The 17,500-nt window shown below is 37.5% G+C and overlaps 2 protein-coding genes across 3 annotated transcripts in view; both read left to right on the forward strand.

Annotated features, from left to right (window-relative positions):
• The window catches only part of LOC143027776 (uncharacterized), a 189,668-nt gene that overhangs the window by 126,370 nt on the left and 45,798 nt on the right, over nucleotides 1-17,500 (forward strand). The gene's annotated exons all lie outside the window — the stretch shown is intronic.
• The window catches only part of LOC143027775 (techylectin-5B-like), a 19,479-nt gene continuing 12,149 nt past the window's right edge, over nucleotides 10,171-17,500 (forward strand). For both annotated transcript variants that reach the window (XM_076189309.1, XM_076189307.1), the window contains exon 1: nucleotides 10,171-10,873. Coding sequence is in view for 1 of the 2 variants with exons in the window: in XM_076189307.1 (XP_076045422.1) it covers nucleotides 10,425-10,832 (408 nt within the window). In the remaining variant the exon portion in view is untranslated. The remainder of the gene's footprint in view (nucleotides 10,874-17,500) is intronic.

Here is a 17,500-nt window from a genome sequence, read left to right on the forward strand (position 1 = left end):
GTAGTGTGAAAACGCGTTCTGGCCAGTTTTTCACTTTGGTAAAGCCATGCCCAAAGTAACTGACAATACAATGTCATATGGTGACATTATAAGACAACTTCCCGTGGAAGGGAAAAAGATTCTCAGAGAAAGAGAAAAGGCAGATAAAAAACTCTGCAATAATAATCTTGCCATTAAGTTTAACCATACATGCTTGAGAGAAAATCTCCTGCCCATATATACAATGAATATATATATATATGAGAAATTCTAGGTAGTATCATTGATGGTATCCCATGTTTTTTTTTTTTTTTTGTAAAGTTAATAAGTTTGTGTGTAAATATCAGACACTTATGATCAAACTATAAATTTGAGCTATGGATATCTTAAATGTGGTAAAATGATAACCCAAATGGTGAACAAAATGTTTCCGCCAGATTGAACCATTTTGTGTTACTCAGGTCGATGGAGGTCAGGTCTTCCCTTCACATTGTATTGTTAGCCCCTCCCCTCCTGCTGTTGCTATCTAATACTTATATATAAACAACTCTATATATCTTGTATTTAGTCTAAAGATGTAATATACGAGAATGTTTGTGTGACACCCTAAACATCCCTACTACTCCATTCGTTTATAAGCTTCCGCTTAAAACCATGGAGGCCTATTCTCTTGTGTTCCGCGAACCAAGAATAAACGAATACACCTATATATTCCTCTATTTTGTATCCCTCCCGAAATTGTCATGGCTTTTTTGATTAATTTTCTAATCAAGCAAATTGTTTCACTCATCGTTTATATTAATAAATTGGAGAGATCTATTTATGCCTGACATGACCTACGATTATATTAAATATCTTTATCGTTATTGTGTTTTTCCAACATGAAGGTCATTATTATATGGCCGTATAGGAATTTCTCGAGGCCAGAATACTCCTCAGTTTATAATGAATGGGTCTTGGAGTCTACTTTGTGTCTCCTGTCCTTGATGACTCACGTTTGGACAAATGGGTCGAAATTATTCAATGGTGTCATCAATGCCAATTCCACTGATAGGCATATCTGCTTTAAAGTACAAAGATTTTATCATTATCAAGAGTGATGTGACAAACTTTCTTATTTTCTATATAGATTTGTGTTGTTCTATGTATGCTTACCCATGTACTGACCAAGGTTTCAAACAGATTATCTATTGCAATTGCAAAAATCATTTAATATTGCTAGATAACATAATAACTTGTAAATGTAATTCGTGCAATTCTCAAATATCACTCTACTCAAATAAAATCGTCAATCTTTAGATTACGTAAAAGTTTGGGATGGATTATTGCATGACCTACATCAACTTTAGATATATCTTACGTTTTTCTTTAAAGACTATGATGATGTACTGTTTTCTTCCTTTCCTCGAATATGTCCTCATTATTCGAAAACAGTAGAAATGTTTCGGAATGAAGGATAAATGCACTTTCCAATGCGTGTTGCATGATGATAGAAAAATGAATTTCTACAATATCAATATCAATCATGTTTATTTTTCAAAATACAAATGTCAAGTATTCATCACAGGAAAGTAGAACATTGATGCATTACTACTTTTATCTAACTAATGTTCATTTTTCTATAGTATACTTTTCTTACCAATGGAGTTGTACGGGATATCTTTGTTTACCTCAGTAGGGAACATAGAGCTCTCTGCACTTCTGCAGATACGAGGCCAGAAGAAAATTTACTGTGTATGAAAAATGTGCAAGTAATTGGCGACTGGCAATTGGAGACTCGGTTGGAGGAAATGATTCTGAAATCCTCTTTGCCAACACCGCTTCGGTTTTTTGTTATGAACTTACAATCATCGTTATTCTACATAGTATACAATATATGGTAAAATAATTGTTATTCTACATAGTATGCAACATATGGTAGAACATTTGTGACTGCAGATTACAATTGTATTACATGAAAAAACATTATAGAACAAATTCACATTGTTTTCATTCCACTTCTATATAAAACATTAAAAGTTAGAATTGAAAGCTAACATCCTATTATATAACCATGCCTTATTTGATGCACAGACATATACTTTCAACACCATTATCTTTCAAGTGTTAAAAAAAATATGTAACGTCTATTCTGTCCTATGGAGTAATGTTCTCCCTACCAATAATGTTCTAAGCGATTGATAAATTCATTACAATAAAAATCTAAAACCTGGATATTGAGTGTAAGGTGTTGATTCAGATGTTGATTTAGACTTAGAATACAAAGGCCCAACTCGGAAAATGATTCAGTCTCACACGAGGTCTATGATTCGTTCTCGGACAAGTATTTTAATTTTTTTCAAAAGTTAGTATAGATTATGGTCTATTTTGCATATATTTATACATGATTAAGCCACCATTCATATTCATGGATCTATTGTCCGTACAAATATAATTTCAGTATGGAAGTGTTATTTGTTTAATACTGAGGAGCCTTCGTTTGTTGCTCTTCTCTGCAGACATTGCTATAGTGAATGAAGGTCACACAAAATAACAAGCAGGGTCACGTGTTTTAAACCGGTCATGGGGAAGAAAAGTGAATTACATGTCGGGAAAGGCAGGCCGGATTTTCATCTCGGCAGTCCGAAAGGAATAGTGGTATCCACGCCAGGCTTTCCACACGACTCCGTCGCCGAATTCTTTGGTCTCGCCTTGGAGGTACTTTCCATTTAAGTTTGATGCAATGCATTTATTGTACCACCATGCCCCCAAATAGCTGGAAATGGTAAATTAAAATGTATATTTTCTAAGGTATATTTCATAAAGCTATTTGTTTATATTTTTGCTACATATTAAACTTTATGCAGGGAACTCTCAATCATTGTTTTTGTTCAGTTTTCATGTAATCAAAACTAGATACAGAATATTTTCTTATTATTATTTTTTGTTGATTTATTTTTGTTGTGATTACAGTTCCTTAACGTAACCTTACAGGAAACTGTTTCAAAGTACGACAAAAAGTGTGTAGATTTAATATATCTGGACTCAAATAAAGGTTTTCCTACAGTCCAACCAGTGAGACCTGTAACTAGGTTTGCTTTGTATGCAATATATGGTCACCGACTTGGTTGAATTAGCAATTGCCTGAATACATATAAGGAGTAAATTATTGTGACTAGCATAACTTCTAGATGGGAAAGTTCGTCAATATTATACTACTTCTCCCCATAATGTACAATTACGTTTATGACAGAAATCACATGACTAACGTTTTGCCCAGGTCAGCGTAAAATTATATATATATATATATATATACATATATATATATATACATATATATATATATATATACACATATATAAATATATACATATACATATGTACATATATATATATACATATATATACATATATATATATGTATATGTGTATATATATATATATATATATATATATGTGTGTGTGTGTGTGTGTGTGTGTGTGTGTGTGTGTGTGTGTGTGTATGCATATATATATATATATATATATATACATATATATATATATATATACATATATATATATATAACTCAACACTGGTATTTTTGTATAAAAAAACGAAACAGAGCGGATGACTCTATTTTATAATCTCGGCATTTCGTACTTATTCTATATTTTAGAAACTACAAATTAATAACATATATGTTAATAAGCATCTAAACACAAAGACAATATAGGAGGTCACATAGTCTTAAAATTTGAACACTAAGTAATCTCCCCCCCCCATATTTATATATTTACATCATTATGCAGAAGGAGTTGCATTTTTCAAGCATATATATATATATATATATATATATATATATATATAAATATATATATATATATATATATATATATATACATATATAAATACATATATATATATGTATATATATATATGTACATATATATATATATATATATATATATATATATATGTATATATACATAAATCATCGCTTACGAAGTCTTTGGTCTGCAGGTTTTGTCAATGAAACACAATCTTTAAAGGATTATTGCTATTCGTTGTATAATGAGAACAGTTGGTATAGTTCTAGCTGTGTCTCCAAGTGAACATCATTTTAGGTAAAAGTCCTCTAAAAAAGACAGCAAATATTACAATAAAGATGTTACTTACACTTCTGCGCAATTTCCCGGATTGTGATTGTCGTTGTCTGCATCTTTGGTTGAGAATCTCATTCCGTTGTGCCATGTGAGGCTATCCCCAGCATCTCCTCTGTACCTGATAAAATCAAGAGGGACGAAACAGACGATGGGGAAAGCTGGTAGGAATTACAAGGGGAACTGTAAGCAAAGATCCCCATTATGACCCAAAAGACGTTTACCACGGCCATGGCAAGAACTCTGATTCCGCATCAAGAGGCTTCCAAGAGACAGCTTGTGTGTGCACCAGCAACTGGTTCTCGAAAGTTAGGGGCTCTTTCTTAAATACTGCATCAACGAAGGCATCAAATGGACGATATGGCAACTCAGCTGTTATATTTAGATATGACGATTGACCACTTGGGCAGATGTGAGGCTCTTTGCTGGACTTTTTGATATCCTTTCCCACCCGACAGACGGATCTTTCTCTCAGAGTTACCTAAGAGAGCTTGAAGTGGTTTTGATATTGTTTACTTATTTCAGAGAACAAACACTTATTAATGTAAAACCAACAGTCCTCCATTCTCTCCTTTCCAAGGACACGTGATTGGCATATAAAAGGAACCAAGAATTAACATACTCTTTGGATATGTATATGTGTGTGTATGGGCATTTATATCTCTATTTGTATGTGTATGTTTTATGTATATAAATATGTATGTGTATGTGTAGGTGTATGCGTATGTGTATGTGCATGTATATGTGTATGTGTATGTGTATGTGTATATGTATGTGTATGTGTATGTGTATGTGTATGTGTATGTGTATGTGTATGTGTATGTGTATGTGTATGTGTATGAGTATGTGTATTTGTATGTTTATGTGTATGTGTATGTGTATGTGTATGTGTATGTGTATGTGTATGTGTATGTATATGTATATGTATATGTGTATGAGTATATGTATGTTTATGTGCATTATTACGCGTATGTGTATATATATGTATATATGTATGCATATTTGTATGTGTATATCTGTATATCTGTACAAGTGTACGTTTATATGATCTCTCTTGATGACGCACTGGTTAGTCACTGTTACTTTGATACGTCTGTAGCTGAGGTTCGAGCCCTTGGCTTCGCGTCGTATCAGTTTCCGTATATGTCTCCGACGAGCGCATTGTCAGTCTCGTTCGTGATGACATGGAATTAAAAGTAAAAAGTTGTGATTGAAAAAAAGATGTATACGTGTATATGTATATGTATATGTATATGTATATGTATATCTATATGTATATGTATATGTATATGTATATGTATATGTATATGTATATGTATATGTATATGTATATGTATATGTATATGTATATGTATATGTATATGTATATGTATATGTATATGTATATATATGTATATGTATATGTATATGTATATGTATATGTATATGTATATGTATATGTATATGTATATGTATATGTATATGTATATGTATATGTATGTGTGTGTGAATATATGTATATGTATATGTATATGTATATGTACATGTATATGTATAGGTATATGCTCATATAAAGTGAGGCTCAAAAATAATTCTTGGTACAAAAACTTCTTCCATTTCTTTAGCTTCAGCTACTTGTTGACTCTTTACATGAAATATACACCTCATCTTCCATCTAAAAAGAAAGAAATAACTACATATAACAGTTTCAGGAAAGAATTGAATAAAATGCATTCTGTATATCTGTAGAAAAATGGATGCATAGTAAGTGCTTAACGTTTAGGTTAATCAAAAGTAAGACTTTTGGAGAGTATGACGTGCAGAATACCTATATTTTCTGGTGGTTGTGGTAGTGGCAAGCTGTGATCATGCAGGACAGGTGTTCTAGATGTCCGTCTGGATACTGAAGAGGTTGTCTTCCTTTTATTCATTTGTACTTTGTCACATCAATCATACAAAGGTAACAGTCATCGTGACGGTTCTTTGGCTCTCTCCATACTCTGGGAATGGCAAAAGGCATTGACTGTACCACTTATCACTCCTTGTAGAGTAGGTCGACAGGCTTCACATATCACATTAGGGCTCCATGCTTTGTTCTGGTCACCCATAGCCATTCAGAAACTGAGTCTGTGCGCTATCTATAATTTGTCACATTTCAGAATCTTATGTAATACCTGTTTTTTCCAATATGATACCCACACACAAAGCAAAATTTATCTGGAGAAACTTTATAGCCTCTAGTAGCCATCCAGAAAATAATAGAAATTAGTATTTGATCTGAAAGAGAAAATTAGAAATACAATTAGTAGCGGAATATATAACAATTCCGATAAAATGATAACATTGAGAGAAGATGTATTTCTATAGCGGTTGATAATACAGAAAACAATGCATATTTGGAATCAGTAAAAAAATACTTGCGTTATGAATTATCAAATGCAACATCTAGCATCACTTAATATACTAATTGCATTACAAAGTAATTTTTACAAGTGTCAAATGTCATCTGAAAGGGAAGTATTTCCCTGTCGTACAGTAACTCGTTCTCCTCACATGAAATTGTCATTGTTTTGATGTGAATTTTTTATACTGGTATGAGATGGATTTCTGCATGACCCACAATACTTTTAAATATATCTGAGGTTTTTTTTTGAAGGATCATGATGATGTATTTGTATTCTTCATAAATTCAAGCATATCTTTATTAATCAAAAACTGAATTTATTTTTTCCAAATGAGAAATCAATGCACTTGTCAATGTCATTTGTAATAGTCTGTGCCTGTTGCATGATGACGGAAAAATGTTCCTTTGCAATATTGATATTTTTCCAGAATACAAATGTCAAGTGTCCATTATAGGAAAAATAGAACATTGATTTATTATGAATTTTTGATTAACTAATGTACATTGTATGAAAAATATGTAAGTGGTTTTAAGCGACGGGTGCTTGAAGATTGTTGGAGATGTTGGTCCACAAATCCACTTTGACAACAACGCTTTGCATTTTTACAATGAACATATAATCATCATTACTTTATATGGAATACAGTATATAGTAAAAGGATACTACTCTAAATTACAATTGTATCTGATAAGAAATTGTTACATACAACAAATTCACATTATTTTCATCTCTCCTCTAGCATAGAAATTTGATAAAATAAATCTATACATAAACACGTACAACTGAAAACCACCACTGCATTACATTTTCCATTTTGTGTACAAAGCTATACTTTGAATATTATGATTATTTAAGTGTCCATAAGAAATGAAATTCTGTAACTTCTATTTGGTTCTATGGAGAAATTTTTCTCCATGTTCGTGATGCTCTAACTGAAAACTTCATTGCAATAGAAATCTAAAGCTTGGACATTCATTGTAACGTCTTGATTCAGATACTGATTTAGACTTTGAGTCCAAAAATAAAACTCGGAATATCTCACATCGGATCTTAGATCCGGTATTGGACTCAGACGCTATGGATTCTCAAAACGATTTTCTCAGCAACAAAAACAAAAGTCAAGGATTCTTTTTTAAATCCAATATAGATCATAGTCTGTTTTGTCTGTATTTACTCCCATAATGAAGCCACAATGCAGTTAAATAAATCTAGTGTCCATACAAAATAAACTGTAATACGGGAGCGTTATTTGTTTATATTGAGGAGCATTCGTTTACAGCTGCTCTCTGCAAATATTGCACTAGTGAATGAAGGTCACACGAAAGAACAAGCAAAGTTACGTGTTCGAACCCGGTCATGGGGAAGAAATGTTCCACTGATTTTTCCCAGAGAACTACATGTCGGGAAAGGCGGGCCGGATTTTCATCTCGACGGTGCGCAAGGAATAGTAGTGTCCACGCCAGTCTTTCCACACAACTCCGTCGGCGTATTCTTTGTTCTGGCCATGGAGGTACTTTCCATTTAAGTTTGAAGCATGGCATTTATTGTACCACCATGCCCCCAAGTGGCTGGAAAGGACAAATTAGAATGAATGTTTTCAAAAATATTGTTCACAAAAATACTCATCGTTGTTGCTACCTTAGAATTAATTTTGGAGAAAGCTCTCTGTTACTAGTTTTGTCTAATCTACATATCACATTTATACCTTTTGTGATTACTATTGGTCAACGTAACTAAACTACAAATTGCCTCAAATTACGACGAAAACATATGTAGTTTTAATATATTTGGTCTTGACACATGGAAAAGAATGAGTGAAGAAAGATTAGTAAAAAAGGTGTGGAAGGCAGAGGTGGAAGGAGTGAATATGAGAGGGCGTCCTAGGATGAGGTGGATGGATGGGATGAAATGGGCCCTTACAAAAGAGAGGAATATCTACTGAGGAAGGGCAGGAGAGGACAGAAGATAGGGATGAATGGAAAATGGTTGTATATGGTTGATGTTGTGATGCATGAGGTGGAATGGGTGGGGGAATGGGGGGTGAGGTTGTATATGTGAGCAAAATTTAACGCAGCCCAAGGGGATTTCTCCCCGTCTTTTCCTATTATGCATGGGGGGGTCGCCGATTTAATGAAGCGGCCTTGCTCTGGATGTGCTGTGTCTTACGACACTAGTTCTGACCCAGGGCAGTGGACAAGGTGCAGGGATGACCCGTCATCCAGGAGGTCCTAAGATAAGAGGGAGGGTGGAGGGGAGTGGAGTGTATTCAGGGATGGAATGGATGAGAATGATTTTGTGCCTTTTTCTGTTTGGTTACCTCTCTTGTAAGGGTGGAAAAAGCCTTGGTATATGTATGTATGTATTTATGTATGTATGTATGTATGTATGAATGTATGTATGTATGTATGAATATATGTATGTATGTATGTAAAATTGTGAAGAAAAGAAATCCGGAACTAAGGAAATCTTTTATTAGGCTGCCCTTTACAAAAGCATTTATTTGCAAATTAACGTAACGTACAGTAAGGTTTAAAAATGCTTTTAAGTTTGCGAGTTACTGTTTAATAATAACTTTTCCTAAGTCATGCCAGACGTAAGCAAGTCTTTTTAATTTATCAATATAAACGACATTGTAACTGAATACCGTCCAGTCAAGAAGTTTGTTGGATTCAGAAACTGAAGTGAATAACCAAGAGAATTACGGAAGGGAAATATAACTGAGCAATATATAGTTATGCTTGTTCTTACTTGGACTCACAGACGAGGATAAGCCATTGTTTTTTCATTGGAAGCTCATATATGGTGAGCTGCGTCATCTGTTAAGTAGCAAGAAATTATGAAAAACTATGTGGTTTTCGAGTAGCAGGAAATATCTTCTTGATTATATGATATTTCCCACACATTCTTTCAGTTCTTTAAAGAAACCTGTCAAAAAAGCCTCGTGATATACGTCTATTTTTCACACTGAGTCACAATTTGAACGTACTATCGGCGAAAGCCTCTTCCAGTCTTTATCACTTTTTCCGCATCTGCTTGATCACTACCTTCTATTTCTAGGTAGATGGCCAAAGCATCACCTTCCAGCTTAAGGGGAGGCTCCACAATAAAATAGGCAAAATATTTTCAATTTTTTTTTTTTTTTTTTTTTACGTGATTTATGCACCTTAAAGTAATATGAAACTATTGCGGTAGAATTTTTTTTGCCAAAGCAGACATATACAACGGTTTAAAGGGCACAATGGCGTATCCCTTTAAATGGCGTACGGAGATTTAACTCTTGCGCAGTAGGAATAAACGTTTCATTTTTTCTTGCTTTGACGTCCATTCCTTCAAGTCGAGTGCCGTTTACTGGTCTACAAGGCTGCTAGACGTACGATTGTTTGATGAGTTGCTTATTGGCTTATTTATGAAGCATATATCAGTTACCCTAATTGTGTGAATAAGTGAAGTGCTTTACTTTTTCCCTCCCAACATATTCGTTCATATTCTCTCGCGCAAAGTTGTTACAAAGAAATTATATCAAAATGGATAGACTAAAAAACAAAAAGCTTACTGCAAAGCAGAAAATAAAGAAAATGATTGAGGTACGTAGAAAAAAGAAATTAGAAAAATGGACATCGTGAGGCAGCACGAACCGGAGGAGACCTCACTCCCGTCAACATCTGGTGAACTGATAAATCGTGACTCTACTTTTTCGACACTTTCTCGTAGTAAATTTAAACTTGAAAACATTCCTGTTGCTGATGTGCAACAGGGGAATGACAGAAATTATGTCATCATTGACAAAGACAACCTAATACAGTGGGTTCAAGAAATTGCTCGCTGTGAGTGTGGGAGGAAGATGCTTGTGAAAGAAGATAAGCAGATAGGGATGACAAGCTATTTTGAGGCGAAGTGTAATGTTTGTGGAACCAGAAAATCCCACCTCACAAAAAGAATATGAAAACTTACCTGAGAGAGGATGTAGTTGCGAAGATTCTACCCATTTACCAGAGAATTGCAACATCAGAACTATTAGAGAAGTGCAAGGGGGACACTCAAAACTCAAATGAATCTCTCCACAGTGTTATATGGAACGAACTTCCAAAAACTAAATTCTTCTCCTTACAAAGAATGATGTATGGTGTCTACAGGAGTGTCATCACATTTAACCATGGGGCCACTGCACTTGCGACGGCAATGGAAGACTCTTCCTTGAAAGCTCGTCAACAGATAGACAGGAAGAGACTAAGAAGTTCAATAAGATCATCAGAGAAGAAGGAAGAGGAAAAGGAGAAGAAAATCAGAAAAAACAAGAGGAAGAAGAAAAGAGAGAAGCTGAAGGTGAAACATATGGCGCAGGAATAGCACCTGTGTAACCAGGTGTACGTGCACAAGGCACCTGTTTGGTAAGTAATTATTAATGTTTTAAATATTGATTTTCGCTCATTCTATTCACTATGTGTTATACAATCATGTGTGTGAAAATAATACAAATTGTACGATAATTACCCAAGATACATGACATTGAAACTTTTAAATCCCTTTTTCTCAAAATGAGAAAAATACGCATTTAAAAATTCACCAAAAAAAGAGAAACATTTAGAACTTCTTGAAAATTCTCATAGTTATACAACTTGGGTGTGTGTACATCGTGTAGTTTTGCTTTTTTTTTATAAAATGCAAAGTTAAGCCACGGGAGCGTTTAATTGACGAAAAATACGGACGTCATAAAAAAATATACATATATTTGTAACAGTAATTTCTTGCGATGTATGGAAAATTCTAACAAAACTAAAACTATATGGTGTTTATATGTTATTTAAGTATTACCATGCAAAAGCTGGGGTCTCTGGGACAAATATTACGATTCTCATTTACTTATGAAGTCTTAACATCGGTATGACGTCATAACATTATGACGTCATAACACAACAAGTTTTTTTTTTCTTGGGGGGGGGGGGCAAAACATCAGCGTCTATACTTTAAACAAAACCTGAAAGTTTGAACAAGAAATATTGAAAACTTTTTTCTAAATAAATATTTTAACTTTATTGTGGAGCCTCTTAAGGGCAATATAGCTCGCGACGTCCGTGACTCCGGTTAATTTTGCCACCCAGCGACGTCTCCATTAACATTAAATGGCTTTGCGGTGATAATGTTTATCTTGAATGGTTCCCTTATGCTCGTCGCCTCGGCCATCCTTAGCGCCTTGTAATACTTGTATCTCATATACCCAATTTCAGCCATTTCCTTGTTCTTCGGTTGCTTCAGTTTTAATCTTCAATCCCTTGCAGTACTTACTTCTCTCACTCTACAATCTACTTACCTAAAACCACTAGCTCTCCTATCAATGTTACACTAGCACCTTCTCGTTTCATATATAAACTAAGGCGCACACACTCTCGCACCCCATCGCCCTCCTTCCTACACCATAACCTTTGGCCCGGTGCCGTAGGTGCTAACTGTGCACTCCTATATGCACCACATTCACCACATTCATGCTAAAAAAAAATATTCCGCTGTGAGGTCAGATTTGTATAGAAAAAATATAAGGTGCAATATCAGACAAGGAAAATAACAGGCATATACAAGAGAGAGAGAGAGAGAATGAGATAGATAGATAGAGAGAGAGAGAGAGAGAGAGAGAGAGAGAGAGAGAGAGAGGGAGGGAGAGAGAGAGAGAGAAAGAGAGAGAGAGAGAGAGAGGTGTATAGACAAACTCAAAGTTAATAAAACACCAGGGCCTGACGGTTGGCATCCAAGAATCTTAAAGGAAATAAAAAATGAGATTGTTGTTCCATTAGAATATATTTTCAAGAAATCCATCATATCCGGAGATGTCCCAAGAGAATGGAAGCTAGCTAACGTTACTCCCATATTCAAAAAAGGTGACAAAAAGAAACCAAATAACTATACGCCTATAAGTCTGACTTCAATCGTAGGAAAAATAATGGAAACTATCATCAGAGATGCTATCGAACATCATTTAGAAAGTAACCGTTTGATAAATGATAGCCAGCATGGTTTCAGACGGAAACGTTCTTGCGTGACTAACTTACTAGAATTCTACAACACAGTTATCTCGAATTATGACAAAAGAAACAATATAGATTTAGTATATCTAGACTTTGCAAAAGCTTTTGATACCGTCCCACACGAAAGACTACTTACTAAATTAGCTTTGCATGGAATAAGTGGTAGCCTATTAGGTTGGACTAGTAATTGGTTGAATGGTCGAAAACAGAGAGTTGTTTTAAATGGAAATACTTCTGGATGGAAAAGTGTTGCAAGTGGAGTTCCTCAGGGTTCCGTTCTTGGGCCACTTCTATTCATAGTATATATAAATGATATAGACCATGGACTAAAATCTACTGTTTCCAAATTTGCTGATGATACAAAACTGTGCGGAGTGGCAAATGATCACTCAAACCAATTAGATATTCAAGAAGATTTAGATCAATTACAGCAATGGTCTGATAAGTGGCTAATGAAATTTAACACAAGTAAATGCAAGGTAATGCACATAGGTAAAAATAACAGTAAGTACGATTACAAGTTATTTGGAAATTCGTTAACAAAAGTAGATAGTGAAAAAGATCTCGGCGTAATTATCAGTAACGACCTCAAATCATCCAAGCAGTGTATTTCAGCCTCTGAGAAAGCAAATAAGATTCTGGGACTGATTGCGCGATCTTTTGATTTCAAAAGTCCATCACTCATTTACAAGCTATATAAATCGTTAGTTCGTCCACATTTGGAATATGCTGTTTCCGTATGGTCACCGAATCTCATTAAAGACATTGACAGACTGGAAAAAGTACAACGGCGAGCCACAAAACTGATTCCAAATATCAAAAATAAATCATACGAAAATCGACTAAAGCACATGAATCTGTTTTCCCTAAAAAAGCGTAGACTCAGAGGTGACTTGATACAGGTCTTTAAGATTTTAAAGGGAATTGACAACATCAAAAGTGACAAAATTTCACATTGAATGAGAATCAGACAAGAAACAATGGTCTCAAACTATCCGGAAATAGATTCAATTTGGAAGTAGGTAGAAACAACTTTGCCAACCGTGTAGTAAATGAATGGAATAAACTTCCTGCACAGGTAGTGCAATGTAGTTCAGTTCGAAGCTTTAAGAATCAGTTAGATAAATACCTAAGTAAGATGCTGTAATGATTATATTTTATCTTATATTATTTGCTTTTGTTTTGTCATCATTTGTCTGTCTGATTTTAATTTATTATTAGTTATATGTCAATTTATTATTATTTACTATTTACCTGTTTGTTTATTATTTAACTATACCTATGCATTTATTTATGTATTTTATTTGTTATTTACATTATTATAGTTTTTATTTATTGTTTTATTATTAATATGATTTTTTTTCGCATCCGACCTAGATATGGATCAAAAGGTCTCCTGTCGGCATGCTCCGCCTTTGTAATCCTTTGTAATCCTTTGAGAGAGAGAGAGAGAGAGAGAGAGAGAGAGAGAGAGAGAGAGAGAGAGAGAGAGAGAGAGAGAGAGAGACAGAGAGAGAGAGAGAGAGAGAGATAGATAGAAAGACAGAGAGGGGAGAGACAGAGACAGAGAGAGAGAGAGAGGGGGGGAGACAGAAAGAGAAAGAGAGAGAGAGAGAGAGAGAGAGAGAGCGAGAGAGAGAGAGAGAGAGAGAGAGAGAGAGAGAGAGAGAGAGAGAGAGAGAGAGAGAGAGAGAGAGAGAGAGAGAGAGAGAGAGAGAGAGAGAGAGAGAGAGGGGGGGGGGGGAGAGAGATAGAGAGAGAGAGAGAGAGAGAGAGAGAGAGAGTGAGAGAGAGAGTGAGAGAGAGAGAGAGAGAGAGAGAGAGAGACAGAGAGAGAGAGAGAGAGAGAGAGAGAGGGAGAGAGAGAGAGAGAGAGAGAGAGAGAGAGAGAGAGAGAGAGAGAGAGAGAGAGAGAGAGAGAGAGAGAGAGAGAGAGAGAGAGAGAGAGAGAGAGATGGTAGTGTCCGAATGGCTAGGCTCAATGACTAAAACACGTAGAAATGTGTTTGCTCTTTATTTGTAGCACAGAATATGGAATGTGTGTGGGAGGCTGAATGGGGGAGAGAACTAATCGGCACTGTGAATAGACTATCACACTTGCTCTTTGTGTCCTGAACCAGCACTTGCTTGACCACGACCGCCTGGTAGCGTAGTCAGAGATAATCTGCGTATTGTCCTGAGCGGGCTAGTCGCCCTGCTGGTTCAGCGTAGCGTGTCATCCAATCAGATGCTAGCATCTGGGTCACGTGATGACGCGCATCTGAGTCACGTGATGACGCGCATCTGGGAACAATGGTCACGCTAGGTCGCGTCCCCCCGCCAGCCTAACGCGGGACGCTTACCATAGAAATAGTCACGCGTTCTACTCATGCCACATCCCTCCCCCTGCCTACAAAAGGCAGCGACAGCCGCCGAAACACAAATACCAATTCAGCGTGAGGGAAAAACCGATGTGTACGACTTAAAGAGGTGGCCCACCAAAAATGGGTCGCCTAGCTACGTCAATCACTACGATAAAAAAAAACCCTCCGCGGCAAAATGCCAACGAAAAGAAAAAAAAAAAAAAGGGAAATAAAGATACAAAGGCTTCTGCCCCTCCGCAGGCGATGGTGTTGTCATGAGAAGGGATTGGTGTCCTTCACTTGGCGGTGCTGAGCCCTCTCGTCATCTGAGAGGTGTTCGACGTCCCACGACCAGCAGAGACTGGTAACCTGTAAAAACAACAACAGCAGAATCTTGTCCCAGAGGGGGGGGGGGGTTAGCTGTCATGCAACCGAGGCAGGGTGCGAAGGAAGTATATTGATGTTTTCACAAATGGGGAAATGTGTGCACAACTGAAAAGGGGAAAAAAAGGTATGGACATGACAGGTTCCAACTTACGTGGACGTGGTACACGGAGAGGTCACATGGCTGTATCTTCCCGTCAACCTGGTGCGTGTGCGTGAAAGATGCTGCTTCACCCTATCGACGCGCTGTGGAGCTCCAACCGCTCCATGCCACAAGGCATTTAGCTGCCTGCTACAGACTTATGCTTTGCGGAGCTGTAAAAATGAGCAGCGGCAGAAACTTTGCACAGAAGAGGGGGGGGTTACGAGTGGATCACACTCCTAAGAAATATGTATATACAACAACCATTATTTACATGAAATATTTCAGAACGAGGGGGAAAATATGCACCTGATCGCTGCCAAAGGACGGCAGGTGTGAAGAGAAAGTCTCTACCATGATGGTAGGTTGGAATTCTTCTCACGAGTGACTACTCGGAGGGGTCAGACTCGCTACTCTGGAGTAGGTCCGTAACCTCTTGCTCATGTGTGGGGAAAGCTCTACGTACGTTTTTATTCTCACACACAGAGAGATTGCCCTCGAGTTTGATCCGGTCCGTGTGGACACAGAACTCACGTCCCGACTTGATATGCTTGATGGCATAAATGACATCGCTCACCCTTCTGATTACTCTATAGGGGCCTTGGTATAATGGCTGCATTTTCTTTGACACCCCCTGTCTAGTTTTTGCGGTTACGTACACTCTATCACCAAGGGCGAGCTGCTTTACTCTAGCCCTGGGCCGTTTCGTGTGCCTGTCAATAGTGGCAGCCTCTATGAACTTTTGGCACCTATCGAAACATGCATTTGCTAACGCCATTGTTTCGGCTGCAAGGTTTTCGGCGTTGTACCAAGGGCCACTTGGCCTGGTAAACTCAGTTATAGGTAGGACGGGGTCTCTGTGAAAAAGGAGAAAATGAAGGAAATCTCTGAGGACTCTATGGTACGCGGAATTGTATGCCAACACCGCCAGAGGAAGTATCTGGTCCCAGCCGGTTTGATTATCCTGTACTAGGGACCGTAATATCTTAATTATTGTACCATTTACCCTTTCCACTATGCCATTACTCGAGGGATGCATAGGGGTGATTTTGTGGTGGCTGATGTTTGCCATCGCCATCACCTCTTTGAACGTCTCGTTCATGAATTCACCACCGCCATCTGAGATTACCTGCCTTGGAGCACCATGTATGGCCAGGACGTGTTGTAGAAAGGCACGGGCTACTGTCCTCGCTTCCTTTGAATTAATAGGTACAGCGACCAGGAAGCGGTTTAGTACATCGACTACGGTCAGGATGTACTTCGCACCAGTTAGCGTGGTGGTTAGTGGACCAATGAGGTCAACGTGCACTCTCTCAAATGGAGCTTTCACGTCAGGAAACTGTCTAAGTGGAGCTGGGAGGTCATAGGAAGGTTTGCAAGTAATGCAGAATTTGCATTTTTTGATAAAATCCTTCACATCCTCCGGCATCTTAGGCCAGAATGCAAACTTCTGTAGGCGTTCCAGAGTAACTTGGATTCCGCCATGGCCGGCCATCGGAAGGGAATGAGCGATACGTAACGCTGCCGCCTTTGCTCCATCAGGGCATACCAGGCGAAGCTCTTCCAACTGGTATGCATTCCTACGCGCATGATATAGGAGTCCGTCGGGGAGGAGTCGGAACTCCCCGATTGGCACTCTTAGGCGCGGGATCTTTGGCACTTCTGACGTCACTCCTTTGAGGTACTGTTTTACTCGACCCCAATCAGGGTGTGTATCCTGATCCTTTCGGATCTCAACCTGGTTCCAGGTGATGGTATCCTCCTTTAGTAGTTGTGCATGAGTTCCCTCGGCCACCCGTGGTTACGGCTGAAACTATGAAGTCATCTATAGGGTGGTCAGCCCCCCGTATCCGAGAGAGTGCGTCCGCAACAATGTTGAGTCTCCCAGGTATGTACTCGACCTGGATGTCAAAGTCGGCGATGGCCATCTGCCACCGGAGGATCCGAGTGTTTGTGCCCTTAACAGTGAAGAGCCAGACCAATGGCCTGTGATCACTCATCAACCGGACAGGATAGCCCATGATTAGTGGGCGGTTAACCGTGAGACCGTACACTGCCGATAACGCTTCTCTCTCCACGGTGCTGTACCGTCTCTCATGCGTGTTCAGCGTGCGACTGAAGTACGAGAGT

Source organism: Oratosquilla oratoria, chromosome 8 (genome assembly GCF_046742065.1).
Source record: "Oratosquilla oratoria isolate Oo_2021 chromosome 8, ASM4674206v1, whole genome shotgun sequence".
In the NCBI taxonomy this organism is placed as follows: Eukaryota; Metazoa; Arthropoda; class Malacostraca; order Stomatopoda; family Squillidae; genus Oratosquilla; species Oratosquilla oratoria.